The 27,259-nt window shown below is 39.7% G+C and overlaps 1 protein-coding gene across 5 annotated transcripts in view; it reads left to right on the top strand.

Moving 5' to 3' along the window:
* The window catches only part of tafa5l (TAFA chemokine like family member 5, like), a 70,022-nt gene that overhangs the window by 19,751 nt on the left and 23,012 nt on the right, over positions 1 to 27,259 (top strand). For 3 of the 5 annotated variants that reach the window (XM_034695196.1, XM_034695197.1, XM_034695198.1), the window contains exons 2-3: positions 2,353 to 2,502; positions 19,840 to 19,967. In XM_034695196.1, the coding sequence (XP_034551087.1) occupies positions 2,353 to 2,502; positions 19,840 to 19,967 (278 nt within the window). Of the gene's footprint in view, positions 1 to 2,352; positions 2,503 to 3,470; positions 3,907 to 19,839; positions 19,968 to 24,074; positions 24,490 to 24,663; positions 24,698 to 27,259 lie in introns of those variants that run through there. The other 2 variants (XM_034695200.1, XM_034695199.1) reach the window with 2 other exon arrangements.

Below are 27,259 nucleotides of genomic sequence, written 5' to 3'. Positions count from 1 at the left end.
TGTCAGTGCTTCCATTAATGCATGTGATATTATAAAGGTGACTCCAACAGCATTTTTAAAAAATGTCTCAAACCAGATTTTAATTTGATATAGGTTCAAATACAAATTTGTCATCTCTTTAAACTGATGCTTCAAGTGCAAAACACACAAGTGCTGATACTCCTCTTTTGGATGTCAACGCGTATCAAGGACAAAGTGTCAAACCTTGAGGTAAAGATGTGTTGTGAGACCACAGACTGCAAGTTGCACGAGATTTCAGCAAGATCAATACGAGATTAGCTCAAATTGTGACATCACCAGTGGGTGAATCTCCTTGAGAGTTCAAATTTGTCATTGTAAAAAGAGAAACAGAACTTTTTTACATGGCAACAGTGAAGGAGGCTTTTTTGAATGCTGAGTTCTGGTATGCTTGAGGTGCTAGGAGCTGAAATTAAGCTATCTGACTGAAGAGGCTTTCAGAGGCAGAAATGAGGGTTTTTAAAGATACCAGCCTGAATTCAGTAAATCATTTTTTGAGCTGTGACTCATGTACGATTAGTACAGAGTGAGCGCAGAACCCCTTCTTTAAATCATTAGTATTACATTCTTGATGTCTTCAGACCTGTGTCATTGTCCAGCTTGGCTTCGGTTTGTGTCCGCTTTATGCCCTTGTGGAGCCAGGCCAACGTTGCTGTCATCCTCTTTTTACTCAGGTTCTAGTTGTTTATCCAACACTGTAGAGATGTGTGAGTACACATGAGTCTGACGTTACTTTCTTGGCAGAAACAGATAAGTGAGCATCATATAATGCCTGTGGAAGGATGTGAGTGTCATGCGTGGCGCCGTGAGTAATGTATTTCAGGTGCTATAATGAACTGTCAAGACAAACTGTAATATGGAGAGTACAGGAAAGAAACTGACAGCTGGTAAGAAGTCCAGGGATGCAGAAAAAGTTTTAGTCTGCCAAGGGGTTAAATTTATCCACTTACAGAACTGCTTTAAACAGACACTTGCCTTTGAATGCAAAATCTGTGGAAAGTGTCAAGATTTGGCACATCGGTTTGGCTAAGTGGTTGCACCCCATGGACATACAACCCAATGCAGCCCTTCACCTCATTTCATTCGCCACTCTCTCTCCCAGTTTCCTGTTCTACCCACTGTCTTATCTTCTAAGTGAAGACATAAAAATCCCCAAAATATAACTTAGGAAATTAAAAGTCACAATTGTTTGGGTATATTCTTGTTTCCATTTGTTGTCCAAGTATAATTGCCCAATCACATTTAAGTATACTTTAGTTTAATGCAGAAAAGCAGAGTATGTGGAGAACCAAACAGACAGAAAACATTGGTGAAAATGCATTCGTCACTGGCTGGCTACTATTGGATGACTGTCAAATTCTGATTAATCACCAAACAGATGTCTGCATATGAGAGCAGATGCCAATCCAGTCATCAACTCCAATTGTATCCTCGCATCTCGAGCTGTTTATTGAAGCAGTGGACAAAAGAGGAAGTCTTTGCTTGGCTGTCCACCATCATTTATCTGGACATACCCTGACTGCACTGGAAGCCAAGAATGATTGGCGGTTGCCCTCAGAGGATTAGTTGCTGTTAAATGACAATTTGTTCCATGGCTATGGCGATGTAAGAGAAATCCAACATTGACAGTCAGTAGGAAACATACAACAAAAAGTTTCTTTTAGTTAAGGTAAAACTGTGGTTTAACCGTGTAAAGCAGTTCCATCTTTAGTTTTGATGACGTTGTTTGCCTGCCCATGATTAAGGACCCGTTAACATAGTCTGTTTCAGAAGTTTGAGCAAATGTCCATGCTGTGTTTTTGTTAGGACAAGATACAATACCTCATCAAGTAACAGGCTTAATATGCAACATGCTCGGTGCATTCTCCCAATAACAAGCTGTTATATTACTCTTCATGCTGTAAGAAAAGCACTCAGATTCTTGGTTCTTCCTTTAAGGTTCACGTTCATATCTTGGAGCTTTAGACTTGCAATCTTGTTAACCTGCAGTTAGACAAATAGAAAATGTCGTTCAGATACCTGGAGGAATCTTCTTTTCCAAAAGCTAACAATAAGACAGTTTGATCAACAAAGCAGCCAGCCTTGCTGTATTTAAACCAGAAAGCATTCAGGCCTGCTGCTCGTAAAGCAGTGAAATCAGTTTTTCATTTTTCTATCCCAGACTTTGAATGAGTATTAAACTGTTCCGTGGTACACTGAGCAGAAAAAAAAGCCCTGCGTCCAGGCTGCCAGTTGTTTGTACCTTCTCACACCAGTTGCTCCTCTGTAATGTGTTCATTACAGTCTCATTATGCTAATGTGATGTACTCTGTTCCTCGCTGCTGTGTTTGGCAGGCCAGTTGGCGGTGGGAACCTGCGAGATAGTGATGCTCAACAGAGACAGCAGCGTTCCCAGACGAACCATTGCTAGGCAGACGGCCCGCTGCGCCTGCCGGAGAGGCCAGATCGCCGGGACCACCAGGGCAAGACCGGCGTGTGTGGACGGTAAGTTGAATGACTTTTCTGGTACAAGGAGGGGGATTGTTCTGTGGAGGATTTATTGTAGTTGTTGATCTTTTCTTCCCTTGAGCTTAAAAAAACTTGCCCAAATACATCAATGTGAAGCAGAGTAAAGCTAGAAAAGAACAAACCGCTGTGGAAAAATAAAGGTTGAATTAATGAACAAGGCTCCTCAGGTGGCCCTTAGGAACATCACAAACGGTTTAATTTTGCTGTAATTTAATTCACTGAAAGTAATTTCATTTACTAAAGGTCCAACCATTACTGTTCCTATCATAGGCAGCTCTGTCTCCCCTGTAACAACCGTATAATTCATCTCAAATGAACAACATGCTGGCAGTGGGTCAAATCCCTGTAATATTTGTTTATATGGGGACCACTGCATGAATCCCTGCCTAACACACTCTATTACTTGCACAGCAGGGTAGTGTTTGATCCAGATTTACACTGGGCATTTATTTTGTTTGAGGCAAGATTTGCCTTCAATATGCACCAAGTGAACTCTGGAATATGGCCTGACTCATGGACTTATTTTGACTTAGTGGTTGATACATACTTGGTGATTTACTTTGAAGTTATGGATTTATTTGAGCTGAATGAATAGTGTCCTTACAAAAGTTACATTAGGAAAGACCATTCTTCTATCTCTGCTGTATAGTTGCAACTGCAGTCTAATGCCAATTAGCCTTGCTTGGAAAAACACTTGATACCGATTATAAACATAAAAAAATAAAATAAAGAACAGCAGTGACTAAAAATATGCGATATAAATAGTGATAATGGCACACAGTGACATGTTAAATCATTAACTCCCCTGAAACAGCATTCATGGACCTTTTTCACTGCAGACGATTTGACAGAACAGGAACATCATGAAAAATCATAACAGGGAAAGCACAGGTGTAACTATTACAGTTAATGATAACTCCTTTCCATTATGTGTCCCATTCTAGGAAACCAGGAGACAGAATACCATCTACATCTTGTGCACCTGAATGCAGTGCAGTCAGTATTAATGCTAAATACCCTTTCGTCGAAGAAGTGACCATTAATAGTTTGCTACTCCCCCCTCTATATACACACACAAACATGATCATTACATCTGGTTAAATCAACACCTAATAAGGAGGAGGGTGGAGGGCAGGCAGAGCTGCTGCAGCAAACGTTGTCTACATTAAGGTGTGATCATCAGAGCAACATTTTCTGGAGGGAAAGGGTTAGGGGTTGTTAGGGTTATAACGTCAGAGCTGCACACCTGCATGAATATGATCAGATGTTTATGCTACACAGCCCTGAATCAACCGACCATTATGAAGCCTAACAACCGTTGCTCATCAGCCAACACGAGCGCTGACCTAATCTGTCTGAATCAGGAAATGCTTCTTTAATCCTGTGCTTTCATCAATATGAAATTAAATATCACATTTTACAATATCAATGGCAAGTATTTGGCTATTCATCTATCATTGATGTTACATTATGGTTTGTAAGGAGGTGGTTAAGGTTCTGGTTAAGGAGTGCAAAGTGACAACAAGCATTGCCGAGAGTGAAAGCTGCACTGCTAAAGAAGTTAAAGTCCGAAGGAAAGTATTAGTGTGGTTACAAAAGGTGAGATTACAACCAGACTGGTGCAATATGTACCAAAAACATTAGTATTTCTGAAGATAGTGTCAACAAAAGGTAACCCTCATCCTGTGATTGAGAAGTCCTTACAATGTTGATGTGTAAACCAGGATAAAGTCGTAGCAATGTGTCCTGTTGAATATAGTCACTCTGGGCTTCATAAAACTAAAATGGCCAATCCACTTAAAATGCCAAACTCTGTATTCCAAAGACCAATAAGGTGATACATCAGCAGCACAAAACAACAAACTGGGGACATGCCCTGTCAAAGTCTGATCCGGACTAATACTGGCAGGTTGTTCTATGATGTTGAGTTAATTTCAAACAATGATTTGACAGAATTGATCGTGTTGTGTTGTCTGCCATAAACTCATCCAATCCTTGCCAAAAGTCAGCATCAGAGTGAAACATTACTGTGGTGTGAAAGGTGATAGAACTAAATGTATGGACTTCTTTTTTTCTCCATTAAAAGTAGCTGCCGATGTAATTTGGTTGTTTAACCAGTGAATCGATAATCACTTTGCGTATCTCCCTTTTTTGATGGCTTTTAGACTGTTTGACTTCCAATTATGTGACTGGTTGTCGTTAGACTGTCTCCAGTCAGCCGGTGTGACATCAGCAAATTAGAAATCACTTCTCAATGTCTTTTGCTTTCTTCTGTTTGTATCTTATTGAATTTTCTCCTTCCCTCTGGTGTTTTTTTTATATACCCCAGCTGAGGGAAGATAACTTGCAACTTGTTCATCCACTTTGTAGATAAGGTTTTATACTTTAGAGCCCTCTGTGTTATTGGACAGTATCTTGAGGATGTTGATAAGACAGATGAGAGGTCTTTGGGGGAGACAGGGTCCATCTGTGATGCTGATTGGATCTTACAATATCACAATCACACGCATCAGATGCGCCATTAGTTCCATCATGCAATGACTCATGTTAGCCTTAATCTAATAGCCCTGACACGACACTGCAGTCCCACCGCCTGTGTCACGCTCCTCACCCTGGTTTTAACCACCTCTCCTCTGCAGATGCCTCTCCATAACACTCAACAGATGCTAATTAACTTACAGAGAACTATGATTACAGCAGCAGGAAATTGATTATTACTGGCTTCCCGCCGCACCACACCCTGCACTCCATTAATAGCCAGTGCATTAAAGATGGAACCTGTTGCTGGCAGGCTCATTTAAAGGCTTTCTGCTGTCAGCCCAAAGAGCGTCCATCATCATGAGGCTTTAAAGTGGAATTTCTGCATGAGTATGCAATGCCACTGTTCAGATATCCTCTCTGACCTTTAGCTCAGAGTTTATATCCAGTTACATTCTCTGTTTATATAAATTCCCATAAATGCCCCTTTTGCCCCTCTAAGCACATAAACTAATAAACTGACTTATAAACAAGTTCATTTGTATCTCTCGCCGGGGCTTTGGCATTCTTCACCGCGCTGTTATTAACACAGCAAGGGCTCACTGTCCTCTGGGTCAATTTAATATAACTCTTTCACAGCAGCAGCAGGAGTGGATCACTGCCTTTTTGAGATGTGTGCTGATAGAAGAGTGACCTTTAATGAAAGTGGGACCACCACTGGCTGATTGTTGTGAGTAAAAAGGCCAAGATTCATTTCCTCACATGAACTTTGTTAATCTGATGAGTCCTCGCTCTCAACACAGCTCATGTTGGAGTCATATGCGGAGCTGCAAATCGTGTTCTGCTTTTAAAGATGCACAGTCTCTTTTTAAATTATAAGTCATACTGTATGCACAGTCAGGAAATCCTACTAGTGACTTATTCTGGGCAGAGTGAGTTGTTAACATTCTGCAGCTGCAGTGCTTTAACTTTATTTCATAGAGAAAATCAAGTTTTACTGTCCTCCCTTTCCACTGGACCGAGAAGAATAGAACAAACGGTGATGTTCTCTTCGACTTTACAACTCAAAAGTACAAAGCAACGTACACTGTGAAGAAGGCAAGGACACTCCGAAAATGAAGCAGCTCTCAGCTGTTTTTGACTTGATGTCTTTTTTTAAATAAATGTGTAGCTCAAAAAAAAAGATTTACTTTACATTCTGACACAAAAAACAACATTGCTTTTGTTTCTTCTTTTAAGGATTTATAAATCAATTTTCTGTCATGTAATTATGTAAGTCATTTCTTTAAGATTCTCCTTCACATTTTATTTATGTGGTTATATGTACATTATAGAATACAGCAGACAAAACATAACTGATGACCTCCTGCAAAAAGACCAATCAGAGACTTTTCTTCTTGAGGCTGTCGAGGGATTTTATTGTTGATATCTGTTGGTGTGGTAACCTCAGCACTGCTAACAAAATCAGGCTGGGAATATATTCAAACTGTGACAAAAAGATGTTTAAATTAACCTTTATGATCCTGACCGTGTTCATCAAGTCAGAGCCACTCAAGAGCCAAAGACCATCATGGAAGAACCACACCACCCTCTTCATGATGAGTTTAGACTGCTTGGTTCACTTAAGCCGCATTTATTCTTCTGTGTTGAATATACATGCTAGTTTATGTTGAGGGTTTGTGTATCCCTGTACAAAGGTACATAGTCCAATGTGCACCTTCTGACCACCTCTGTGCACAAGCAAGCAGAGAACATAGTTGGATCGAAAACTGTCAGTATGACTATCATAGAAATCGCACAACTCTAGCGTTTAAAACTGTCAGTATGACTATCATAGAAATCGCACAACTCTAGCATTTAGGCGGAGTTTTGAAGACCAACATGGTTGCTCCAGTGCACAATCATGTAACGCTCACAATGGCCTACACCAGAGGTTCCCAAACTTTTCAGCCCAGGACCCCAAAATACAGGTGCCAAAAACTTGTGACCCCCACTGTCCCTTGAAGTGATTAAATGTAGCTTCATACTTAATGTAGCTGGTCTGCAGAAAAGTAGCCACCTACATGCAAATGTGGCTGTGTTTCCTGTGCTGTTATGAATTAACTGCTGCTACTGATGCTTTTGTTAATTAACTGTAAACCATCCCTAAGTCTAAACCTAACCTTAGGAGTCAACTAAAGAAAGGCAGAAAAATAATGAAAAACATGTATTTGCAAGGTTTTATTTCTAAATGAATTACTTTTTCAAAAATATATTTACAGTAAGGGCAATACACAAAATTTTAGATTACTTAAAAAGAAAAAAAAAATCTTTCGACCCCCTGTTATTGCCTGTTGACACCCCAGGGGGTCCCAACCCCCACTTTGGGAACCCCTGGCCTACACTACTGGAGTCAATTTCAGACTTAATGCTATGAGGGCCAACCCAAACAGATATCTTAGGCCATTTGCTCCATCAGTAGTTAGGTCCTTCTTGTGCCACTGTGGTCTACTTATCCCAACTTTAAGGCCCAAGTTGTCATCACTTCTTTCAGCAGCAGTTCTTTCACTTCTTCCTGAGAAAAAGAACATGCTTTTTTGTCCTCTTGAACTAAAAAGGAAGAGTTGCATTAAACCTGACCCCTCAGTCGGGCTTTAAACTAAACATGACATCACTAAAAACATGGATGATGGAGACAGAGACAATAAGTGAATTTTAACTTTGCAAGGATTTATTTATGATCAAAGCATCTTTATTTAAAGATACTTTCTTATCTCTCCTCTTCACCACTGAGGCAATGTCACAGTAGTATTTAGAGTACTTCCACAAAACTGCAACAAACCATGGTAGATTCAGATGTTGTATTTTTGAGCATGTTGTGGCCCTTTCTTGCTCCCATTGTTTCCTTGATGTATCTACACTGTTACATCTAATGAAAGGAAAATCCCCCCTCATGCTAATAATAGAAAAACTTGATAAGATAGAGAGATGCTGGAGAAATGATCAGTCAGATATGTAGGGAATGTTTTACAGTCTTCATTTGCACAAAAAGGCTCACAGAGTTAACTTGTCTTAGAAAGTCATTTTTTGATTTTGCTAATGAGCTACTGTTTTTCTAAATCTGTGATTCACAGGTGAAATGACACCAGAGACGATACAAACCTCAAAATCTGTTCCACACTGTGCGTCTTTGTTTGCAGTTCTGCGAAAGGCTGACGTCAAATCTTTATTTGGAAGAAAACTGGTGGGAGATTCTGTAACTGTAACAATGTAAAATAAAACCCAAGTGCAGAGAAGTAGAAAAGTAGGACCAAATGCTCACAAACAAGAGGCTTCTGCAGGAGTGGGCATAAATATATACCTAAAGATTGAAGTGATTAAACTTTCTGTGGGCAACAGGACTGAGTGGTAGCTTTTCAAATACTAATCTGAAAAATAAGAGACAGTGCAGTGAGCTTATTAGGTATGGCAATGTGATGACGCCTATCAATTAAAGCAGCGTACTGGCTATCACTCCCAGCTAATGTGGACGCAGCCTGCCAGCACAAATGTTCAAAAGGACCCAAGCCAGCTTCAGAATCAGCACCATGGACAGCAGTCACAACAGCTTTGTTGAGCACAGACTTTAGATGTGTCCCAGTTCCAAATTACATGCACGCCCACAGTAATGTTCTGACTGGGTTAAAGCATGAAGTGTGTTCATATTAAAATATGATGACCTATAAGCGTACTAAGCTCACTTGATTTAGTGAGTATGGTTTAAAGGGACTCTTGTGGTCGGATACTGCTGAAGGCTACTTGCTGTTTTATGTATCCCGATAAAGGACCCTGGCTCTCAAAGGAGTGGATGTACTTTATTTGTCAAAACAGAGAGGACAAAGGGACAGAAAGACTTTATTTTCAAAATGACTACCATAGCTTACATGAGTTAGCATTAAACCATGAAATTACATTTATACAGCTCAAAAAATAAGAAATAAATGTCAAGTTAGACCCTACATTTAAAAGCAAAACAGATTCTGAGGCTACATGGATGTGTCTAGATCATATGTGCTTAAAAGAAGGAATTAACTGACCACCAAAGTTTAAGTGAGAACAATCAGCGAGTGGTGGCCCCACATTCATTAAAGGTCACTGTTCTGTCACAACACATCTCCAAAGGGCAGTGACCCACTCCTGCTGGCTGCTGCTGTGAGGGTGCTGAAAGTACTGAGAACTTCTAATAACACTTCATTAACCGTTAACAAGTCAGCATTAAGTTTAATTTTACTTGACAACTTTGTCTCACTATACAAAGTAAGGTTATATAAACAGGGTCTTATATTGTGAGAAAATGCCAAAGATTCCTTTCTGTTTTACTGTCCCAAAAGGAGAGCTTTGCCACAGAGGAGAAAGTGTCCTTCTTTTTGTTGTTGTCCGGGGCAGATAGGACTGAAATGTTTGATTTCTCTGTGAAAGGGAAACACATTCGCTGCAAAGAATGACACACACTCAAAAGAGTTGCTCTTGTGCCCCAAATACAAAGGCTATCATAATCAAAGCCAGAGATAATCAAATCACAGAGGTTCATGTGAGGATTTGTATCTCATCCTTTTTACTCACAACAATCAGCTAGTGGTGGCCCCACATTCATTAAAGGTCACTATTCTGTCACAATGCATCCCAAAAAGGCAGTTATCCACTCCGGCTGCTGCTGTGAGGGTGCCAGAAGTACTGAGTACTACTTAGATCACCTAAAAGAGCAATTATAGAGAAAGATGGACTTCCCCATCACTTGTTTAAAAGCAAAACAGCTTCTTTTTGGTCTATGTTTGTTTACAACATAAACATGTAGTGAGAGAATGCTTTACATTTCTGTCTGTTTTATGTGTCACAATGGGGGAGCTTCGCTCTCAAAGAAGAGTTATACAGTTTTCTGTTGTAGAGGACATAAATGTTTGATTTTCCCTGGGAAAGGATTTCACATTTACTGTAAAGAATATCAACAATTTTGAGCTTTGATAAGTTCCTCCCAATGCATCAGTCTTTACATTTAACTTTAAGCTTCAATCCAAGGAGTTAATTCCAGGTAACTCTGTGCCTTTAACAAGCAAATCAGTTTTGCTTTAATGCATATAATTCCTATGTGTTAAATTCAAGGATTAATAATCAAACCACTAAAGTTTAAGTGAGGATATTTTTCTTGGCCTTTTTAATTACAACAATCAGCGAGTGGTGGCCCCACACTCATTAAAGGTCACTGTTCTGTCACAACACATCTCCAAAGGGCAGTGATCCACTCCTGCTGCTGTGGTGAGGGTGCTGAAAGTACTGAGAACTTCTAAAACCACTTGATCAACCAAGTTTAAGTTTACTGGACAACTTTGTCTCACCATACAAAAAGTGAAACAGTGTCTTTGTCTCTATTTTATGTTTACAACATAAACATGCAGTGAGAAAATGCTAAAGATTTCTTTCTGTTCCAAAGTTCCAGTTGGAGAGCTTTGCCCACAGGGGAGAAAATGTGCCCTCTTTTGTTTCCAGGACAGAGAGGACAGAGATGTTTCATTTTCCCTGGGAAAGGGAAACAAGCTGCAAAGAATGTCAGATATTTGGAGCTCAAAACATTTGCTAGTATGCGATTCTGGTTTAGCCAAGTGGATATATTGCTTGCCCCATGTATGTACAGAGGCTAAAAGCTGGTGGCCTGGGATTTATTCCAACTTGCAGCCTTGCGGCCCTTTGATGCATGTCATCACCCACTCTACCTCCCAATTTCCTACTCTATCCACTTCCCTATCCTCTCAATAAACACAAAAAGCCCAAAAATAAACATTGAATTGAAGAGTTGCCAAAATAACACTCTGTGACATTATATCTTACTTTTAGCTCAAACAATAATAAAGTCAAGTTAATCTCTAGCATTACAAAGCAAAGCAATCTTTGAGGCCACATGAATATGTCTAAAAGTGTTGAACGCAAGGATTAATCAAGTCATCGAAGTTCAAGGCAGGATTTGTATCTTGGCCTTTTCACTCACAACAATCAGCGAGTGGTGGCCCCACATTCATTAAAGGGCACTCTTCTGTCACAATGCATCTCAAAAGTGCAGTGATCCACTCCTGCTGCTGCAGTGAGGGTGCTAAAAGCACTCAAGTCACTTTATTTTTGGGTATTCGTAGTATTGAGGGACACCCTTGTCCCACAGTGTTTTCAAAATGTAGATTCTTGCAGTTTTATTGTCGATGTACATCAGAGAGTAAGCACAACACAAGCAAGGATGGAGCAATGTAAGTACCACCAACTGCTTCAAATACAGTCAGACATGTGTGCTTTTATAAATATATATACATATTTAAGTAAAAAAATCAACAAATGATAGAAGTTGTGAAGCACCAGGAACATTTTTAATCAATCAAAAAAATATGCTTAGGAAGTCATTGGAAAAATCTAGTTAAGTGTAGAACAAGAGAGGAGTCCTGTATTTAGTAACACTCAGTGACGACAGTAAACAGACGATAAAGAGCAAAGTAGTTTGTTGATATTGATTTAAAACAGCTTCCATTAGCCCTTTTAAGGTGTTCAGGTCATACCACACTTAAAGGTACTGTGTGTAGTATTTAGCAGCATTTAGAATATCAGACTTGGTAGAAAAGAAATATAATGTTCATAAGTACGTTTAAATGAATGTGTTATCACCTGAATAAAAAAAAACAGTTTGTTTTTGTGAACTTAGAATGAGCCTCTTATATCAACAAAGGAGCGGGTCTACGGAGGCCTCCATCTTGCACCGCCAAGTTTCTAGGATAGCACAGAACAGACAAACCAGAAACAAACATGTTTTTGTATTTAGTGAGGGGCCGGTGGAAATGCACCGATTGGAAAACAGAAGAACAGATGATAAGATATCACTTTATACTCCCAAGTAAGGTTGTTTTAAAGTTACCTATAAAATAGAGTTCATCTGTGTATCTGAAGCGTCAGAGACAGAACGATGTCTGGACAAAGCAGGAAGACTGTCAAATGAGGACAATTTAAAACAATGTTTTATCAAAAGGAAAACAGAAACACAACACTATGGATGAAAGAAAGTCTTTACATAAAAGTGAGTCATTTAAAAGAAGATACTCATGTAGTGAGCCAAAGATCCTCTGGCAGGTTGTTTCACATCAATGGAGCCCGTGGATTTCAAGCTGCACACTAGTTAGTAAGGGGATAACAAATCAGATATATATTCTGGAGGCAGGCCATGAAGTGATTTAAAAGTCATAAGTAAAACCCTAAAATCAATCCTAAAAGAAGTGTGTAGCCATTGTGAGGTCATTAAAAGAGGTGTAGTGTGCTCTCCCTGCTCAGAGTCTTGCTCCTGAATGTTGCACAAACTGCAGTCTGTTTACTGATTTCTTTCAAAGCAATATAATGGACTCAGAAGTAATGCTTTCATAGCTCATGGATCTAGTCTTGACATGAAGAATAGGTCTTCCTTTTTTTTGAAGTAGCATTGTATTAATATGAGTCGTTGGACCAACATTTAACTTTGTCATTGCTACAGTGTTCAAAGTCACAGTTTGATTGCCAGCATTCAGAATCATCCTGTATAATTTCCTGTGAGTACACACCAGTTAATTACATAAATGCTTTCTATATTAACTGCACAAACAGTGCACTATGAAGTTAATTATGTGCTGTATACTTCTTGGTATTAGTAGTGATTTGGAACACAGTGTTTGTTTTGCCCCCTGCTGCATCTTGACCTTTCTGGATCTTAGATTAACTGAGTAGGCGGCGTTAGAGCTGCCTGCTCATGTGTCTGTTTGTGTAACTCTCCATGTGCAGTATCAGGTGCTGCTGCCTGTATTTATAATGAAACTTACAGAAATGACATATCTTTATGTGCTGTTCAAGCATATCCAGTGTCAGTCATAATGACTGACATGTTGGTGTTGGAATTTAAATAAATATCTTTTCCTAACCTGAAGGTTTGATTGATGTGGAATTTAGTGCACATGAACAGCAGTACTTGCATTACAAACAGACTTCAGAACCATCACATAATGACATATCAGCTTTTTTTTACAACCATTTTTTAATCCCGTTCCATTAGCAAGGAACGGCGACTCATTCATCAGTTTTGTTTTCTGTGCACAAAATTATGCTAATTCTGCTTTTCACACATTTAACTGATCAACACCTACGTTATAGATTTGTACAGTTTACCTTTAAAATGTATCCAGGCTACATAATCAGTGAGTTGAGGTTGGTTCATCTCTACGATTATAATCAGCAACAGCTCATGGATTTGAGTCTTTTGCTGTTTCCTGAAATGCAAAGAAACTAAAATCCGAGGCTTATGTTTGATGCAGCCTTTGGGACATTTTCAAATTCATAACAGTCTGCAGCTGGTATAGTTGAAAGAAAACAATGGAACAAATATTTTCTTCCCATTCTGCAACATTCACGCCTCTATAATGACATCCTAGCCAGCGTTCCTGAGCCCTGCAGTGAGTAAAGTTTGTGATGTGTGAGTTACCTTGCCCAGATGGCTGCTGCTGTATGACATGTTTACCCTTTTATTCTTCATTTCTTTAAATTCACTGAACAATTGTTCGCTATTCGACAAGTGTGGAGCATTCTCCCATAAAATAACTTCCTTTGTTAGTCTTTTTCAGGACACATTTCAAGCTTTCCTGCCCTCTTTTTGTGCTGCTGTGTGTCACTGTTGTGGAGGTTTAGTCTGCACACTGTACACAGGAGGATTATGTGCTTTTTCCTTGCTTGTCTCCCTGCTCTCGCTCTAATCTGCTCCCAGACTCCCTCCCTGCTCCGACTCCCTCTCTGTGCTTGGCCCGTTGTTGCCATGCCACCACATCGCACTGTAATCGTATGAAGCCTGATGGCCTCGGCGATAAGAGTCTGCAGACTGCAGAAAGAGTTTATATGTGCCGGCTGCAAGCCTCTGCCTTCACACTCGCTGGAATAATCGTTGACACTAAATAAGCAAGAAAGTAATGTCAAAAGGAGATAATGCAAAAGGAAAGCATTCATCAGATCTGAAAGGATTCATTATCCTCTACATCTCAGCTGCAGAGAGAACCTGGCCTCCATTTTAAACAAGCTTTTATTTCCTTTCAAACTAAATATCATCATTGCCTTTTAACTGACCTTTACATTTAGTTTGCCGCTGATGCTGTTTACATGTAATGAATTTAAAAATCAACCCCATCTATCTGTGTTTACCTATAGTGTTAATTAAGTGTAAGATTCACTTCACAGCCCTAACTTGAGAACATCACAGTCACATCGTTTTCTCTCTATGAGTCACTTTGTGTGAGTTTTCTCCTCTCACAGGAATACATCCATCAGTATACATTGTTAACAGAAGCTCAGCTGCTCAAGCAAATACAACAAAAGTTTAGTAATAGCTTTTGGAAATATGAAATGTTGAACGTCTTTATTGGAACAACCGGTTTTATTTGAGAATTTTAAAAAGCTCCTTTAAATCTTACATTTATACCCAGCTGATACCAGCAACTAATCAATATCTTTACTTTCAATATGTTACCATGAAACACAAGTAAACAAACAAACACACAAAACACAAAAGCAACATAAATATGAAGAGAAAACTTAAACAATATCAGCAGACATATTTAACAAAAAGTAAATAGCACACTTTCAAAGAACAGTAGGATAAAGTTTACACCAATTCCTTACCCAAACACTACAATCTCTGAACCGCTCAACAACACAACAAGAGGCGGCATATGGTTCCGGGAATGGATGCCAACTTCAGTAATTCTGGTTTAACCAGGGATTACAAAAATGACTTCAGTCAAGACTTACTTTTCCATGCTGAGCTTACATCTGCAACATAATCACTTTCATTACTTGGTCCATTACATGCACCGGGATAGCGCCCGTTCACTGTTTCAAGGATCTCAATTTAACAGTAGACACAGACACTTCACTCTGGCTTACTTCAGAAGTATGAACCCCAAAATCCAATGTATTTGCTTGTTAAAATGTATAGATAGTACATGATGTTGGCGAGAGAGAGAAAACAACTTTTAAAGTCTGTGTTTGTTGAATGGAGGTCAGATTGATCATACAGTACATTGTTGTCAGAGTATCACCAAGGAGAGTTGCCAATAGAGACACGAGTATTATTCCCTTCCTCTCTGATACTGCTTTTAAAATGGGGCTGATCTATGGATGCCAGAATATGAGGACATGGTCACAGCTATCCTCTCATACACCTGCTTCACCTCAGCCTTGCACAGGACCAAAACCTCTCAATAACTTGCTTTAAACAAAATGTGTGCTGTGTTAAATTCTACCCCATCTATATGAACTTTGAGACATGTGATGATAAAACATTGTATACATCAAGCAGCAACTCCTGGATGCGAGAATTGAAGCCCATGCGGAAGTGTAAAAACTGCAGTTCCTTGAGTGTCCACTTGAGGCTGGTTCTGGAAGTACCAGAAACCACATACACACTTCAAATAAAACCGATCTTTACAGCAGAAATAAACATGTTTTCAGCCTGATACAAAAGCTAACTTTAGTCTGAATAGCTAATTTCTCTATCGACACACACTGTGCGGGGATGAATAACATAACATGGCAGTTTAAAAGATACTAGTTGTATTGCTGTTGTTTTTAAAATGCAGACTACAAAAAAAAACTAACTTGTCTCATGACTGTCTAAACCCAACTCACGCTCCCTATTAGTGGGTTAACAATCCAGTGCTTTGGTGAATTCTGCTTCACCATGGTAGCAAGAGCCGACATCCAATGAAAATTGTTCTCTCAATTTCCTTTCAATGGAGCCCAAATTTTCCATTCATGCTGCCGAATCCAGGGTTAATAGATTAATAGACAATGTGGGATTGTAAAAACCTATACTTATAGATATTTTTGAAAGGGTAAATGTAAATGGTCATGAAAAAGTACCCAAAAGACCACTTTCTTACAAATAACTTCACTACAGAATGTCAAAAATGTCTAGTGCATTTATTGCCGAGTGGTGTAGAAGGATGGCTTTTTCCCCAAAGCAACACATGTACTGTAAGTCAGAAGAGAAACCCACATGAAATAACCTTTTAGAATTTCATCACTTCAAGCACTAAAAGTGTAAGTCTAAACTGCATCTGCATATATTATTATAAGGTGATGAAATCACTGAGAACAGTTTCATTAGAACCATCATTTGTGATCTATTGTCCTAACTTGAAATCTACCAGCCCGAGAAACAAAAAGCCAACGCCATCTGAAAATAAGGATCGCTCGTATATACAACAGAAAATATCAGTAAATCACAGCAACAGCTTGCAGAACATTTAACACATTTATTATGAAGTATAGAGTTGTTTGTTTGTTGGCTGCTGGCTGCATTTGAAATGTGTTTAATGTGAGATTTTTCTGTTGCCATAATTAGGAGTGAAAGACCATCAGGGCTCTGGTAGCAGGTTGTGCTGTGTGGCGGACAGAGGGCTGAAAATCTGGCCGCTACAAATTGATCCATGATTGAAGCTTAATTAACACAGAAAGCCTGTAAAAACCTGTTATAGTGTTTCTGGTGCCCAGATAAGCTAGTTAGCTCATCTTGTGGATACTTAGCAGTTAGCACAAGAATCATAAGTATTAGCATGATTATGAAATAACCAGAAGAGACACACGATGCGTTATTTTGGTGGTTTGTGCTTGAAAATGCTGTCTTTTCAATCAGCGAGCTCTGTGTTTTTCCTTCTGAGACATTGTCACTAAAACTGTGTCTTTTTGTTTCTCATCTAAATACATTTTAAATGAGCCGCCCGTGGCTTTAGTAAAAATTTCATGTTATTTTTTACTTCTGCAGAGGCAGAGTTTCATCAGAAACGCAGTGCGTGTGTTTTCAGGCTCACTGTTGTGCCTCCTGCCCCGCACTGAGTCGCGTCTGGCAGAGCTGTGTTGTGCTGGGCAGGGCAGGGCTTGGCACTGTGCGCAGGGGGACAGATGGTCTTACATGTGATCTAGTTGGAGGTCCAGAGTCGTACTACCCCAGCAGGGACCCTGGCAGCTGACAAGCCTGGCCCCGACATCCGAGGTCCCTTGGTGGGACTGAGGCACTGACTTCAACAGGACGGGCCACCCAGGTGTTAACCAGACAGGCCGACTCTCTCTCTCCTCTCTTCCAGCTGTTTCACCTTTGCTGCTGCCACCATCACACACAGGAAAATGCTCACACACCACACTGAACAGATACCTATCATAATAAAACCATAACGCCGGGAATAATTCTCCTCCATTTGCACTAGTTGAGTGATCCAACAAGGCAGCTTTATTACAATAGCAGCATGTAGAAGATACTTTCACATGAAATATAACAGCCGACATTTTCAGACACTTTGGGCCCAAAGCTTCGAGTCAGCTCAGGATACTGTTAATGTGTGTGTGGGCGGTTGTACCAAATAAGCTTTTTAAATGTGCCTCCTATAATGTGTGCCAGCATATCGGACAGATAAATGTGATGGATAGAGACAGGCTGCAGCCAAACCGCAGCAATACTGCTTTTGTTGCCGCTTGTGTTATTCATGATGTCGCTGTTGATGAAGTTATCACAGCAACACCCCAATCCTCTACCAACGTCGCACGACCTCTCCACGGCTTACGGCACCAGGAAAAATTCATCAAGTCATCATAGATCAAGTCACACTGTCATAGATGACATTGAAAAAGTATCAAGGGCAAGCTATCGAGTGCCTGGATACCGTGGCAGTGTCTGAAAAATGCATTTATTTTAGCCAACCTCCGCGACTCTGGGCTGGCCAGGCTGATGCACTCCACGGTTAGTCAGCACTCCACCCGCTTTGCCAGCTCAGCTTTTATTCCCTGCCCTGGAAATTGAGTTTTGCTGGCCCTGTAATGTACTCAAAACTACATCTGCAACTGACTGATAAATCTACGCTTTGTTGCGCCTGACGGATGGCTGTGAAAATGAAAATTCACCACGGCATGTTGCTGTGTCAGGAGGAAGGTCAGTTTAAATTTTCTCCTGCTCACTGAGGAGTCTCTGCTCGGGGTAAAGCCAAAATGACCATTTTGTCTCAGATTCCAGTAATGCAGTTTTAATATTTTTTAAGGCTTGTTCAGTCCATTGAGGAGGTTTCTGTGTTGTTTTGTTCCACTGCTGTGTCTCTGAGCTGCCTGACTGAAAAAGCACTGCTCTCCTTACAACGTGTCAACAATATCTATTATTTGCCGAGGGAGGAATGCTCTGTATCAACAGAGCAGTAATTTAGTATGTGCGTGTCCTTACATACAGAAAGGTGCAGCTCAGCCAGCTTGATAAATACCATAAGATGACAGATCTTTATTGTGGAGCAGCAGTCGACATTCTGACACTCCAAAGACCAATTTCAGCCTGTTAACAAGGCCTGCTGCAGGAATACCTCACAGCAAAATGTCACAAGACCTCCCTTTCCACACCTCCTTGCTCTCCCTCCTTCTCCCACTCCCTCCCTCGGCTCTCCGGTGGACATTCAACGAATTGTAGTTCCTCTCTTTCAATTTGCCGGCCATGTTACCTCGTTCCACAATGTGCTGCCCCCCGGGGGATCACGGAGAGGCAAGAGCAGCGGCCCTGGCCAGGTCCGCAGAGAGCTGATAACCTTTCAGTGTTGCTTTAGCAGGCTGTGTAAAGAACAATCAGTGCTTATCAGCATCGACTACAGGCGAATGCTAATTCAATGTCATGCAGTCAGACTGCAGAGGGGGACCAAGCGCATCACTGGTTTTTACTGTGACAGCTTCATGTTTCCAGCAGACTTCTTCATGTTATGTTGCCTTTCCGATCTGTAATCCACTCACTTTGCTCTTTGAATGGGACCCTTAGTAATTACCACTTTGCTATTAGCAAATTGTGCAAACGAATTCCTGTGGAAAGAAAGCTATTTAGTCAAATCTCTTTTGATTTGTTGTCCTTGGACCCAAAACATTCACAGTTTTTTTTCTGCCCTGAATCAGTCTACAGCGTGGAATATGTGCAGTTTACAGTTAAGAGATGAAGTAAAAAATATCACTGGAACAATGTCAAATGACGCAGTACAACTGGTAATAAAAACTAATTCCCATCAAACACTGTATACACACTTATTCTTGAGCTGGAGCCAATCCCAGCTTAGTGAATGCAGAGAATTTGTGATTTCCATCTACAGTCAACCCCAAAACAGTAGTGATAGGGAGTGAACTGCAGTGTCCCTATTTTGTAACCCATTTGACATTTTGTTCCCTAAGGCTTTCTGTATCGGCCTTCACAAATCTGGCCTTCACGGTGAAAAAGTTTGTTCACCATGAAGACCATCATAAGAGGCTCAATAGAAACCACTTGAAGGTCTGAAAAGGAGAGTTTGTTGAGTTTAGTCTCAGAGCACAGGTGTTTTTAGTAAACATCTTGGTAAATAGCAGAAATACAACATTATTATGGTGTGAAATGGTACAAATTACTTCTCATTTGCAATCATTAACCTAAAGTTGCCAAAACTACCCTTTCAGTTTGAGTATTGGACATAACAAAATGTCAGAAGGGAATCTTTTCATGCAGCTGCAGTGAAAGCTAGCATTAGCAGGAGAGTAATTTATGGACTGCCAGCTGGTCTGTAAAGGTTACTACCACAGGCGATCCAGACATGGAAGTCCAACAAGAAGCTCATTAAAAAACTACAGGCTTGTAGACACATCAACATACAAAGATGTGTTTCTTTCTGTCTGGTGAGCACAATAAGAACATTTAAGTTGTTTGTTCCAGGAAAAGATGACATTTTGAAGCCTCTCTCTGCCCCCGTGAATCTGTCTGTCTAATTGCCTCTCCGGCCTCTTGTCTTTTTGTCCCCCCAGCGAGAATTGTGAGGAGCCGTCAGTGGTGTGAGATGGCTCCCTGCCTGGAGGGGGAGGTCTGCAGCCTCCTGTTCAACCGATCTGGATGGACCTGCACCAGGGGCAGCGGTCGCATCAAGACCGTCACGGTAAGTTCCGAGAAATTAAGTTAGAACACACCATATGCACTTAATAGAATCATGCCCACTTCTTCAGCATCTGTGACCCTGGCAGCTTATGTGAAGCTATAGCCCCGGGCACGAAGCAGCATACTTAAGCTAAACCGCAGGTCAGCTCCGGGTTTCAACGGCTGCATCAGCGCTGAATCACAAAGAGTTGAGCACTATTGCTGACCTGCTCTTTGTGCTCACTCAAATTATTGTTGCTTTTAACCCAACTCAAATATTGCTCTGATGTATTTTTGCAGACAAAGCAGCTCGATTAGCTCTGCTCTGCAAATGCTACATTCAGTACTGCAGACAAACCTATTCTGCTTTTTATCAGGAAAAGTATTATCCAAGAGAATCCTTAATTCTCTCAGTGCCAGCATAAATACACAAGTGAGGAACGCAAGCATTAAGAGTCGTAACAAGAAGCAAATTTCACATCTTTTGCAATACATTCTAGTTGATATATGAAAGTAATTGTCACATCTTCTTAAAAGCATTAAACATGGTACATTTGTACAGTTTGTGACCTTGAACATTTTAAGTTCACCATATTGATTTACATCTCCTTGAAGTAATGTGATAATACTGAAAATATTACACATACTCCTTTATTTTGATGTGCAAAGACAGTAATGATAAGCAGAATATATATTCTCTCCAACAGCCTGGGGTGGGGCGAACAGAGGTGGTTTGTGACTAATTAGGATCATTGTAATCAAAAATCAAAGCATGCAACAAGCATGAAATTATAGATTTTAGCCATGATTTCCTTATCATGTTGTTCCTGGATATATCATCAACTCTTCAGCAGAGCACTTTATGAAGCTGTAGAAGATATCATTGTAATTCTTGAACATCAAAAGGGGCAGAAATCACATTATATGTGCTGTCATATGTGGGTCAGGAGATGTAAGGAAAAATAAATGAAGTGGTTACAGCACAATATAAAATGTACAAGGCATTTTTATGATGGCTTCATTTCTTAAAATGTTTAGGGCCTGTACACGTGCCATGTGTTATTCTTACATACTGAACTTATCCCCTCAAGTTTGACAGACAACACATACTTAAACCTGAGATTAATAATGTAAAGCTTTCCTGCAGAGAACCTTTTAATATTTCTTCACATCTGAACAGCTTACCATCTTACATCAAACACACGGCTGATACAAAGAGCTGGAGATCTTAAGTGGAATATAGGCGGATGTTATATGTAAGGCAAGCTGCTTTTCTTTCACATCAAGGTCTTTATCCCCTTGTAGGGCTTTACGTTTGTCCTTATGACCCCTTCACTGTACATTTGTCTGCATACTACACCACTACTTACTTAGAAATCGATAATTTGACATTGAATATCGGTCTGAAGAGGACTTCAAAAGGATTTTGTATGTTCCTCTAAGAAAATAGTTAAGTGGACTGAAAGTTAAAACTGTGTCCATAGCAACAGTAATCTCTGAAGGCCTCTTGAAATTAGCCTTCTTAACTGCTCTCCATTTAAGGTGAAGTGACACAAGGTGAATGACCGCGGCTCCTGGTTGTGGTTTCTTGCCCCATTACTGTCAGAGTCTGTTTTGATTAACCAGTCTTTGAAAAAAAAAAAAATCCATGTTCCTTTTAGTGTTTGTTCAAGTCAGCGTCCTTCAATTTCTTAAATTTCTCTCCTGTCAAGCTTTGTGTCTTCTAAAGGGTCTTGTTCTTTCTGCATCTCCTCTTTTTTTGTTTTCTTTGCACCACTGCGTCAACATGTGCATGGCATTTTTTCAAATGGATGATGTCTGACTTATAGGACCTGTTTTTTTTTAATTGAGTGATTAGATGTAGTACTGCAGGGTTTATGAACAGATCTGCAGATGTAGGCAAATGTCTGTTCTTCGACTCAGCAGCAGAAATGAGCCATTGTATCTGGCCGCAGAGCCATGTGTTAACTAATATAGTTGTCTTTATATTATGGCTTCATGGTTCACTTTCATGGGTTGTAAACATATTAGATCTTGAGCCTTGAGGAAATCTGAGTTTGTGAGTCCATTAATATGTAATCATGTCATGAGTTGACATTGTTTAGTGTTGGGTTTTTCTGTGTGTTTTATCTGTCTTTGTTTCCTGTTTCATTTTGTAGATGTCCCTTGTGTTTCTTCCCTGTGTGTATTCTGTGTTAGTTATAAGTTATCCCATGTCTTCCTCTTGTTATTAGTGATCCATGGCTGTTTTTGAAACTGCCTGCTACACACTACCCACCGAATGTAGTGGGAGAGCAGAAGTAAACAAAGCGGCCAAGCTGATAGAGAAACTGCTTCTTTAGCATCACTTATGATTTAAAAAGTTAAGAAGTGGTTTATATGGAATTTAATCATTTTCACAGCACCTAAAAACTGAGTGCCCCCCCATCAAAAAAGAAGCAAAAATAAAGAGCGGAAAATTAGTGCTGTGCATTGTGGGAAACGATACACAAGGTCTGGTCTGATGCATATTAAGACATTTTCCTGAATTAGTACGACATCCAGGGAGTTTTTGGCATAATGCAGATTTGGCTCTTGGTCACATACTGCTTACTACATACTGAATTTTGGCCAAATCAGTACGTACTGCTAGTATCGTAGGAGGTTTCAAAAACAGCCAGGGTCCTGTGTTTTAGTCTGGTGTACTGTGTTTTCTGTTTTATTTTGTAGTTTGTGATCCCTGTGTTTTCCAGTTTTACTTCCTGCCCTTGTTTGTTTCCATCCTTTTTTGTTTCACCTATGTCCTGTGTCCACACCTGTTCTAATCACTACCGATCTATTTAGTTTCTCTGTTTCCCTGTCCTGTGTTGGATCATTGGACGTCCTCCTTGTGTTCTCTGTATGTTTCTATATCCCAGTGTTTCCAGTGTTTCCTTTTGAGTTTTGTTTCTTAGATATTTTAGTAGGTTTTCTTTGTACCTTTTGTTCTTTTAAAATCTTTATTTTCCTCCACCATTTTTTCCAATTGACAGTTCAATGTTTTTCAATTTTTATTTGGGTGTCTGTTTTTACTGGGCAGTCTAACAGTGATATCAAAAGTTCACTTAATGGTACTTTGCTAAGAAAGAAAACATCTGAAAACAAATCTATTTCTCTGTCTTTAGATTTAGAATAACTCAGCACAGGAGTTCACGTACATTACAGTGTATTGTATCCTGGCATATCTTATCACACCCTATCAAATTATATCATGACATATCGTAATGTATAATGAAGTATTGTATCAAATTGAATCAATTGTATTGAATTGTATGGTACTTTACCATAGCGCATCGTATTGTATCCTATCGTATAGCATAGTGTTATTATCATATTGTATTGTATCATACAGCAAAGGATCAGTGCCCATTGTATCATATTCTGTCGTATTGTATCACATTGTATCATATTATACTTTAGAGTATCTTGTCATATTGTAAAGTATCGTATTGCATTGTATTGTAACGTATCTCATCCAATTGTATTGCATCACATCTAAATCACATGGCATTGTGATGCAATGGATGGTATAGTATCATATCGTATCAAATTGTATCGTATGGTGCTGTGTCATTTCATGTCGTATCTTATTGTATTGTAGTGTATCCTATCATGTCGTGTTGTATCGTAACGTGTATCGTATCGTGTTGTATCCAATCATGTTGTATCCTATCATGTTGTATCATATTGTGTTGTATCATATCATGCCGTGTTGTATTGTAACGTGTCATGTCGTATCATATCATATCCTATCTTTTTGTATCGTATCATGTTGCATCGTATTTTGTCTTGTTGTATTGCATCGTCTAGTATCGTGTCGTGTTGTATTGTATTGAGTTGGGTCGTATCATTTTGTATTGTATCGACAGTTTTACCTCAAACCTGTACATCAAAACTTCTGACTCACTCTGTGAAATGTGGATTCAAACAGAAGTCTGTGCAGTTGATTAAATAATTCTCTCTAATACAAGATCAGAAAATTCAGATATCAGTGTAGTGCAGAGATCTATAAATAACAATTGCTGACAGTCTATGACCTCTCGCTGACTTTGTGCGAGATGTAAATGAACAGAAAACATGTTAAATATTTAAAACCTTCAATATGGTGTCATCTGCTCCTCTGTAGGCTGCTCTCACTGTGCACCATGCTTTAAAGCTGCAGAGCTGCAGAGCTCCTAACTCAGGCTTCATTTGTGATTACAGCTCATTTGATTCAGCAGCGAAATGAAACACAGAAAACACAAAGCCATCACACAGTATCAGTCTTCATGAGAGTTAGCTTTTAGCGCTCTGTGTGATTATAAAGGAAGGATCATTATAAACGTCGGAAAGCCAGGAGAAAAAATAGCTCTATAGGCGCCTACAGTCTGGCCAACAATACCTCTCCCCTGGTCAACGGCTGAGTCGCCATGGATACAGGTCTCACTGTGCTGAGCAGTTCACACATGGCAATTTAACAGTATGCAACTTTATTCTCCAAGGAATGAAGATCTCTGTTCTTTTTACACAGCGGGGACACTCACCAGGTGATGTCTCCACTAATTATCTTTTGTGAGGTGGTGACAATTATGTTTCCTCCACACCTCCACCTGTCCTCTCTCTCTGGAACATTGCTCATATTGTTTCATGTCCTTGTTGCACAAGTTCAGCCTTTTTTAATCTTGGCTTGATTTCGCTCTGTTTCATGCCTTCCTCTGCAGTCTCTGCCTGGATGCTTGATCTATCTCTGAAACAGTAAGAAAGTTTGAAATTGTTTCTGAAACCAAATAACACAACAGATATGAGGGATGTGGGGGGATTTATGTGGGGTCATACAGAGTAATATCATTTGTTTACCCTTTCTGTCTCTATTCATCATATCTGTTTTTTAGACTAACTGTAAAGTGTTATGCAGATGTTATAATCCTCTGTCTACATTTTGTTTTCACTTTAAAAAGTAACACAACACTGTGGCAATGTTTCTTTTAAGCTCAATTATTTAAGGTTGTATGTCCAGGGTGCTAACTATTGGAAATGTACTGCACTGAAATGTAAAGACAACTTCTAGAAGCCTGTTGCAACCAAGCAGCAACCTCTGGTCTCAAAATAGGAAGCCCATGCAGAAGTGTTATAAACATACACACCCATTCAAAGAAGACAATCTTTACAGCAGAAATAAACATGTTTACAGCCTGGTACAAAAAAACAGCCAGGTCTACGTAGCTCATTTCTCTATCGGCACACACTGTACGGGGGGGTATTTTTTTCTGACGCGACAGTTCAGAAGATATTAAGATTACCAGTTTGCCCATTTAAGGACATGACGGACTTGTCTGACGGGTGGGAACACAGTAGCTATTGGCGAGGAGGCACAAACCCCGCCTCCTTACCTCACGCTAAGTTTGGTTGAGTTCAGCATTTCCAATATGGCTCCCTCTGACGATTGGCTTCAAAACAGTGTTTAGGAAAAGATGGGTGACGTCATGGATACTACGTCCATTATTTATACAGTTTATGGTTGCAACACAGCCCAATTAGTCAACATAAGTCCCATTACTGGCAAATCAATCAGCCAGTCACAGATTAGGATTTGAGGGTGCACCAGGAGTGGCCACCTCTTCTGGACGCCCCCCTCTTAATATGTATATTGTTTGATATTTACTTTTTACCATTACTACATAGACAATAATAATACATGTTTCCTTAAAGGGACCATCCCTAAGTAACCCTTGAATGAGTCAAAGGGTAATTTTGTAGATTTTTTTTCCACTGTCTGTCTGAGTTGGAGGCATAGTGTGAAAAATGCCTGCAGTCTTTGCAGATGCTCTCTGTGACTCTGGAGCTCAGCTGCAAAATCTGTTGTTCTGGCACCAGCGCCCACATTGGACTCAGTTGGTGGATGGAAAAACTACAGCTGGGATTGTTTTAGGCTCTTTTCTTATTCATAAAGCAAACTTGTAACAAAACCAAACTGTGAAAGGTAAAAATTACATCCCGAAATATGAGTTCAGGTGATAAAGATAATTTTGCATGTTTTGGATATTCAGTCAATTTTAACCATGTGTACCTCTAGGATGTGCCTTGATACGAAGCTGTCACTGCTCATCTGCATTGCATCCTCTAACAAGTAAGCACTGCTGACATGAGTCTCAGGAGAACTCAACTTTTTCTGTCTACATTACTCAGACTGACCTGAATTTGACTACATTACCTTCATCACTGATGGAACATCCACAGAAAACATGCAAAATTACCATTAAACCCTTAAATTATGTGACCTAGATTTGGACTGAAATAGGAACGGGATGTTTTACAATGGAAACATAAATTTGTCTTTCTGATAAAGATGGAGTAGATTGTGTCATATTTTGTAAAACGACACAGAAGTGCCAAACTTTTAAACAATATGTATGTCAGTGGAGTTTTTAGCACCATAAGTTTAGGAAAGAGAAAAAGTATTTTGACAAACTCAATGTTGTCTTTCTATCTCAGTATCTCAACATTGCCCACAGAGATACCAGAAGTTTAATAGTTTCACATTAACACCAACCAGATCCAGTTATGTAAACAAACCAAGATCCCAAACAAGGCCTTGAATAGCATGGCTTAACCTCTACTGTTTGCTTAACTGAATAATAAAATATCAGAATCCAACAGTTTCACGGTTTTCCTTGAGGATGACTCATCTTATCGCTTGTTTGTCATAGCACATCCTACCACACAGTAATTTAGCAGCAGACCAATCTCAAAACCTATCCTCCAACATCATCTACGTATTATCATCTAACAACGTTGTCCGATAAAGGCCTTGAGGAACGGATGCCAACTTTTTCAGATTACTGTTAGCGTTGAACAACTTCAAGCCAAGACTTCCTTTCCTGTGCAGCGTTTATCTCTGTAAGACAAACACACAGTCATTTTCTCGGTCCATTACATCCTCCAGAGTAGTGCTCGTTTACCTGCTTCAAGTAGATCCACTTCAACGGTGGAGTAAGTTACACAGACACTTCACTGTGGCATACGCCAGCGGTATGAACCCGAAATAGAAAAATAGAAACCCTTTTTTTTGTGATTTTGATACAATGTATGGGTGCTAAGATTGCTGAAATAACATCATGATAAAGATTGGAAAAGAAGAAATGCAAAATGTACCAGCTCTTACCAGGAAGAGGGCAGACCTGGTACATCTATAGGGATTGATTGTAACTGCTGATCGGCTTTGCAACGCAGCCTAGAGCAGATCTGGTCAAGTTGAAAGTTTTTTATTAAGAATAGTTTGTTAGCTTCACTAACAGGTATCTGTTTAAAGAAATAAGA

This window comes from Notolabrus celidotus, chromosome 11 (genome assembly GCF_009762535.1).
Source record: "Notolabrus celidotus isolate fNotCel1 chromosome 11, fNotCel1.pri, whole genome shotgun sequence".
In the NCBI taxonomy this organism is placed as follows: domain Eukaryota; kingdom Metazoa; phylum Chordata; class Actinopteri; order Labriformes; family Labridae; genus Notolabrus; species Notolabrus celidotus.
The sequence above is the reverse complement of the archived record's forward strand: the minus strand, read 5'-3'. Positions and strand labels throughout refer to the sequence as shown.